Source organism: Ranitomeya imitator, chromosome 10 (genome assembly GCF_032444005.1).
Source record: "Ranitomeya imitator isolate aRanImi1 chromosome 10, aRanImi1.pri, whole genome shotgun sequence".
In the NCBI taxonomy this organism is placed as follows: Eukaryota; Metazoa; Chordata; class Amphibia; order Anura; family Dendrobatidae; genus Ranitomeya; species Ranitomeya imitator.
Genome location: NC_091291.1, coordinates 65,764,413 through 65,771,678, shown reverse-complemented (window position 1 = coordinate 65,771,678; position 7,266 = coordinate 65,764,413). Strand labels below are relative to the sequence as shown.

Genomic DNA, 7,266 nt, shown 5'->3' with positions numbered 1-7,266 from the left:
TTGTTGATTGTTCATTTTAGATACTACGTTATAGCGGTCGGTCTATATTGCATTCCAAAGTCAAATGTTGACTTCCTTCCATTCCAAGCTCTGCCATGCACACAAACAAAGGTGTACCCACACAGAATCGTATTTTCAATCATATAAACCTCTGTAAATGACTTAAAATGTGATGAGATGCCTAAAAAATAGTGTTGTAAACCCTTGTAGCTCCATAAACATTAAATAATGAGAATTTTTTTTTTTTTAGATAACAATTTCTTTATATGTAACAATCTAACTCCAAAATATAACATAACCAAAAAAACAATAAAAAAGAAAAATTATCTTCTTCCACGGCCCAACAGGTGTCGCAGCATCACGCCCTGCTGCTCAACTTGAGTCTGGAGGAGCGCTGCTGTCTGCTGCAGGAGCGCTGCTGTACGCTCCAGGCGCAGTTGTCTGGCCAGGAGCTCTCTCACGGTGGGCGGTTCTGTGGATAGAAGAGGTTGGAGAACTGATGGTGATTCCGCTGAAAATACCTATCGACCTCTGTTGCTGGACCAAATTGAGTGTGTTGTAAATTTCTATTTGGTCCGGGCACACAGGGCTTTTTTTTTTTTAATTAAATTTTACAGTTTTTGTTGTCAATTGTGACATTCCACCGAGATATCCACTCGTATTATCTTAATACTTACGGAGAAGGGACGCCGGTTCTTCATTGCCAGAACCACTACTGCTTATTTCCCATCCATGACATCTGGCCACTGCTGCTAAAAGGAAATAATAACAGATCTGTTTAACTATGGAACACGCCGTTGCAAAGCGCTCGCTGTTTTTGTCACTTACGTATGGTAGCTTCTGGGGAGAAGGCCGCCGACCCGGGGGAGGAAAATGAGGGCCGGAAGGGAGGTGTTGAGGGTGGTGTTGGGGTGCGAGGCCGCATGGTCAATAAACATGTTGAGGTCCCGGGCTCTGGGCTGCCGCTGGTGGCGGATGAAGGAGAGCTTGTCTCAATGAGAGGTGCCTGTTGCCGGCGCCTTCTCTCTACACATAAATGAAACAAACAAAATGTTTAGACATTCCTATACTGTATGTTGTAAACCAAGTGCAGAGCAAAGGGAATCATTTAAACCAATACGGTTCCTGCTTTAATTAGTCCTAAAATTCAAAGGGAATGAACGCTGTGTTCTGATCGTGTTTTGCAGCAGCACTGGAGAAGTTGTAACAGAGAAGCTTGTCTTTTATATGTGTAGTACTGTGTGTGCTCCATATTGTGTGTTCCGTACGATGTGTACGTGGTACTGTGTGCGGCACGGTGTGTACGTCGTTGTGTGTGCGGCGCTGTGTGTGCTCCGTATTATGTGCGACACGGTGTGTATGCCGCAGTACTAGAAGAGCATCACGGCTGTGCGCGTCTACTGATTAGCTGCCATTATTTCTCCTCCGGGCACTGTGCGCGCAGGATAATGTATACAATATGTACGCTACACTGTTATGTCACCTATGCTATAATTACATTTCTATGAGTGATGGTACACTTACGTGAGGTCCTGGGCTGTGGCCTGCTGCTGTTGGTGGATGAAGGAGAACTGGCAGCAATGGCAGGTCTGTGTTGCCGTCGCCTTCTCTCTACACATAAATGAAAGAAAAGCAATGTTTTAAAAACAAAGAACAGGGATTCCAGAGCCCCCCCCCCAAAAAAATAGCCCGCAGGCCTACCTCCTCATAAAAGCGTGCATCGCCCAATTCCCCCATACTGGTACTTGCCTCGCCTTGTCTCCGCACGCAACTCAGCAAGAAGGTGTGGATTTTTGTGTCGGAGGTCGGCCCATTTCTTACGCAACTGCTGCGCACTCCGGCGGACGCCAAACCTCCTATCCAGCATTTGGACAATGCGACGCAGCACCTCCTGCTTATGTTGGTTCGGGTGTGCTGGGAGAGTCTTCTGGCACTCATAATCAAGTGCATCCATGCGATGTACCAAAAACCGGAGCTCGGTGTGCAGATCTCTGTCTTCCAGCCATTACAGATAAAAAGACGCTATAAAGCAGCACCTAACCACGCCCAGAGGAAGTCCTTAACTGTGCAGTTCTCCCGCGCGATCCGCATCGCTATAGCGTTGCCGTTTATGGACAGCGTCACATTTGTGACGGCTGAGCGCTACAGAAGGAACGCACATAGTAAATGACGTTCGAACGATGAAGATATAACGCCGGTGCGGCACGTAATGTGCGCTCGTGGTATATGACGGCGTGATGACGTTACAGCGTTCCTGCGTGCCTGCGCTACCTTGCTTTGCTTCCCTGACATCCTTAAAATGGCTGCCAGGCGACGTGATCCTCCTATGGGTGTCCCAGAGCTAAAGTTCATGATTACCACTATGGATCAGATGCAGTATGAAACCACAGGGCTGGTGCTGCACCGCAACCAGCACAAGGATGAAGTTGTGCGGGTGGTGTCTGAGGGCCTCAGGAAGCAGTTTGGGATAACGAGAAGTAAGGCCCAGATTGTGAAGAAATGGGGAGATCTTAAATCAAAAAGCCCAGCGCGCCTGCAGGAGCTTCGCCGTGAGATCCGCAGTGGTGAGTACGCAGGTACCCAAAAGTATTGCACGGCGAAGGGTTAATTGGGTGTGTATATGGTGTGTATGTGGCCCTGCTATGGTGCAATAATGAAAGGAGCAGAGCACTATGTGGCCCTGCTATGGTGCAATAATGAATGGTGCAGAGCACTATGTGGCCCTGCTATGGTGCAACAATGAAAGGTGCAGAGCACTATGTGGCCCTGCTATGGTGCAATAATGAATGGTGCAGAGCACTATGTGGCCCTGCTGTGTTGCAACAATGAAAGGTGCAGAGCACTATGTGGCCCTGCTATGGTGCAACAATGAAAGGTGCCGAGCACTATGTGGCCCTGCTGTGTTGCAACAATGAAAGGTGCAGAGCACTATGTGGCCCTGCTATGGTGCAATAATGAATGGTGCAGAGCACTATGTGGCCCTGCTGTGGTGCAACAATGAATGGTGCAGAGCACTATGTGGCCCTGCTGTGTTGCAATAATGAAAGGTGCAGAGCACTATGTGGCCCTGCTATGGTGCAATAATGAATGGTGCAGAGCACTATGTGGCCCTGCTATGGTGCAACAATGAAAGGTGCAGAGCACTATGTGGCCCTGCTATGGTGCAATAATGAAAGGTGCAGAGCACTATGTGGCCCTGCTATGGTGCAATAATGAATGGTGCAGAGCACTATGTGGCCCTGCTATGGTGCAGCAGAATCTGGCAATCGGAGAGTTGAATAAGATTAAAGACATGTGCCAACTGTTGGAGGCGGGACAATAATACATATTATTACCGGGTTAAAAAATTTTTTGTTGTTACATTAAAAAAATTTAGTTAAACTATGATTCATTTTTTTTTTGTCTTAGTTAAATGTACATGACTTTGTTACGTTAATTTGTGCCCTCATACAGTGCTGTGATCGAGGCACACCAATCAAACAGTCGTGATAGAATTTCAAAGAAAAGCTTTTATTTAACACATTATGTTAACAAGACAATAAAAAAAAAAGTAATGTAAAATAAGTTAGGAAATCACAAATCGTGATACGCCGATTCTTCCGGCTGATAACTTGGGTGCCTGATGGGCGAAGCCATATGTGGCGGTATTGGCGTGTAGGAGTGGTTAGGGGGTGGCTGGACGAAGTGGGAAACGGGAACATTGTGTCGCATTGGTGTCTGACACTGTGACCAACCATTGTAATATGAGGGCTCTGTCCGCTGCATTGGCCGGGAATAGACCAAACGAGTGTGCTTGTCCAAATCGCCATCTGTACCCTTGTTTACTGCTTCCAATATTAGACGCTCCGCTAGTGTTCTTTGGCTGTCGTCCATTTTGGCCAGTTTGTCAACAACATAGTGTCCAAACCCCTGCAACGCAGGGCTAACATTGTTTGTTAACACCTTTTTTGCAAGGCTCAACAGTTCATGTGAAACGTCTGAGGTGGCTTTCCGTTTCCTTGGACCTTGCCTCGATTGAGTCCTGGCAGGTGCCGCCTCCACTAAATCTGTTGTCGTGCAGTCCTGTGAACAGTCCAGTGTACTGTCCTGCGCACTGTCATCCTGGGGAAAAAAAAAAAAAAAACAAGTTACGAACCTGGCAACAAAAAGTTTGACCACCATAACCGCATCCAAACTATATATTCGTAGTAGGTAAAAAAAGGTTGTAATATATTTTAAGCTTAGTAATATTCTTTAACCTTCCCATTTATTTAATAATTTTAACTACACTGTTCTGACTGCTAGGGGAACCTGATGAATATTTTATAGTCTAAATCGTATCAACAAGAGTACATCGGCAGCTTGAAGCGATACTATTTTCTATATTGCTTAGATGGTATGGTTTAGAAATATCGCCATTTCATACATATTATGTTCCCCATATAATACTTTACTGCGACAGGGTTACTTATGTGGACATGTTTTTGTAATAACTTCAAACTGATGTGATAATCAGAAGTATAAAACATAAAATGCAGAGAAAAATTATGTAATTATAGGACACATTGGTGAACTTTCGTCCAAAGAGCTACTTACTTGTTGCCCTTGTGACTCCTGCTCGGCGTGGTTCTCCGAAACAATTTGTTCCACAGGTGCCAACAAGCGAAAACACGTGGAAGGCCGTGGCACCTCTTGGTCCCTCAGAAAATTCAGATGTTCAAAATACCAAAGCTTTGGCACATAAACATCTTCGGTGGAAGCCCCGGACTTTGTAGTGTGAAGAACCTTGTTAAGCTCCTTCCTCCACACCGTGCGGAGCGCCTGAATTTTCTTTTTAATAACCGCTACGTTTGCTGGCTCTTCTGGTGCATGACGATTGTAAAGCTCAATGAGCTTTAAATAACCCTCCTGCCTCTTTTCCCTGTTACAATACTCTGGAGATTTGATTTTCCAGAGGCAGGGAAAAGACTGGTATATTTCGATGAATTCCCTGATGAATTCCACACGATTTGACATCTGAAAAATAATTATAAAAAAAAAAAAAATTACACAATTGACAAAGAGTCCTTTAAACAATACTTTTGCCAGTGTGCCAAACGCTTCACTACAGCAGCCACACAAATCGCTCATGGTGACCATACATTGTACCATCTGCCACGCTGTAGCTCACCAGACACAACCAGTCACAACAGCGTACCATCCGCATCGCTTCAGCGGCGGAACGAAGCGGTCATGCCGACCAAACAGCGTTCCATCTACCACGCTCTAGCCCACCAGTCACAACCAGTCACAACCAGTCACAACAGCGTACCATCCACATCGCTTCAGCGGCGGAACGAAGCGGTCATGCCGACCAAACAGCGTTCCATCTACCACGCTCTAGCCCACCAGTCACAACCAGTCACAACAGCGTAACATCCGCATCGCTTGTTTCATCTGCCACGCCATAGGCCACCATAACCCAGAACAGTGTACCGCCCGCTTCCATACAGCAGCCACACAAAGCGCTCATGGTGACCATACATTGTACCATCTGCCACGCTGTAGCTCACCAGACACAACCAGTCACAACAGCGTACCATCCGCATCGCTTCAGCGGCGGAACGAAGCGGTCATGCAGACCAAACAGCGTTCCATCTACCACGCTCTAGCCCACCAGTCACAACCAGTCACAACAGCGTACCATCCGCATCGCTTCAGCGACGGAACGAAGCGCTCATGACGACAGTACATCGTTCCATCCACTATGCCCAAGCGGTGTAACATACCTCGAAGCTGCGGTGCAAAGCGTGGAATATTCTGTGAAATACTGAATCCGATGTCCTAGTCCAACAAGTGTCCAAGTACAAAGTGAAGAAAGGAAATTTTGAAACCGGTGAGGTGGCTTGGAAACAATAGCGCTCAGGTGACAAATTTTCCAACCAATTGTGTGCACAGAACCTGTGGCCTATCAGCACATAGCTAGCAGCTCGACACGCCCCCTAGTGAACAACGTCACGCACAGATTATGCAAAATTTGCTCTGAATCGTCTTGTGTGACACGACCGTACGACTGTCCCATACGACTTCTACATCGCAAATAAGTCATGAAATGATCGCTCCAGCGCCGTACATCGTGAAGTGTGACCGCAGTGGAGCGATAATTAAGCGACGATGTAACGTCACAAATCGTGCCGTCGTAGCGATCAAAATTGCACTGTGTGACGGTACCCTTAAGCTGAGGCCTGAAAATGATCGAGGAACAATGGACAAGGCTAATGAGATGAATCAGTATTTCAACAGATTTAGCAGTACATGTGTAATACCAACTGATAGTGGATGGGAACTGGGTGCAAATTCTGCAACATCGATATTGAAGGATGAGCAGACTAATTTTAGAGTATCCGAAAATGATGTGAGGAGGCAGTTTAAGTCACTTAACATTGGTAAAGCTGCAGGACCTGATGGACTCAGCTCACGTATCCTTAAAGTTTGTGTAGACCAGCTGTGTACTGTCTTTACACGCCTATTTAATGGAAGTATACAAACACAGAGGGTAGCTGTGTTATGGAAAACTTCCTGTCTGGTGCCGGTACCCAAGGCTTCTTCTCCTGCAACCCTAAATGACTATCGTCCTGTAGCCTTAACATCTCACGCTATGAAGGCCTTGGAAAGATTAGTGCTTGCTCACTTAAGACCGAGGGTTAACGCTTTTATCGATCCCCTTCAGTTTGCCTACCGACATAGATTGGGGGTGGATGATGCTATCCTTTCTCTGTTACATAGGGTACATTCATTTCTGGAGATTGACGGAACCACGGTGCGAGCGATGTTCTTCGATTTCTCGAGTGCATTTAACTCCCTGCAGCCACTTTTACTACACAAAAAGATGACTGATATGAAGGTTGAGGAGGGGATGAGAAATTGGATAACTGACTACCTATCAGGTCGGCCACAGTTTGTACAGATGGGAGCAGTGGTGTCAAGCAGATTATTGAGCAGTGTAGGTGCCCCCCAGGGAACGGTGCTTGCGCCCTTTCTATTCACACTGTATACTTCAGACTTTCAGTATAAATCTGAACTTTGCCACCTTCAAAAATTTTCGGATGACTCTGTGGTTGTGGGATGCATTAGGGGAGATCAGGGGGATGAGGAATATAGAAGGGTGGTGTCGAATTTCGTGGATTGGTGCAATGGTAACTATCTACAACTAAATGTTAAGAAAACCAAGGAGTTGGTGGCCAACTATAGCAGGATAAAGATGGAATGCTTACCGATCACTATTGCTGGTCAGGAGGTAGAGCAGGT

General features: G+C 46.2%; 1 protein-coding gene across 1 annotated transcript; it reads right to left on the bottom strand.

Moving 5' to 3' along the window:
* Positions 1-3,534: 3,534 nt before the first annotated feature.
* Positions 3,535-5,059, bottom strand: LOC138650949 (uncharacterized). The gene is made up of 2 exons (XM_069740836.1): positions 4,576-5,059; positions 3,535-4,101 (listed from the first exon to the last, which is right to left on the bottom strand). The coding sequence occupies exons 1-2, from the start codon at positions 4,993-4,995 to the stop codon at positions 3,574-3,576; spliced, it is 948 nt and encodes a 315-aa protein (XP_069596937.1). The 5' UTR covers positions 4,996-5,059; the 3' UTR covers positions 3,535-3,573.
* Positions 5,060-7,266: the final 2,207 nt, after the last annotated feature.

What these genes read in the sequence shown, in the direction of transcription:
- LOC138650949 (XM_069740836.1), bottom strand. Translation starts at nt 4,995, where the DNA reads ATGTCAAATCGTGTGGAATTCATCAGGGAATTCATCGAAATATACCAG. An exon ending in AGGAGTCACAAGGGCAACAA is followed by an intron (nt 4,102 to 4,575) that starts GTAAGTAGCTCT and finishes TTTTTTCCCCAG; the next exon opens with GATGACAGTGCGCAGGACAG.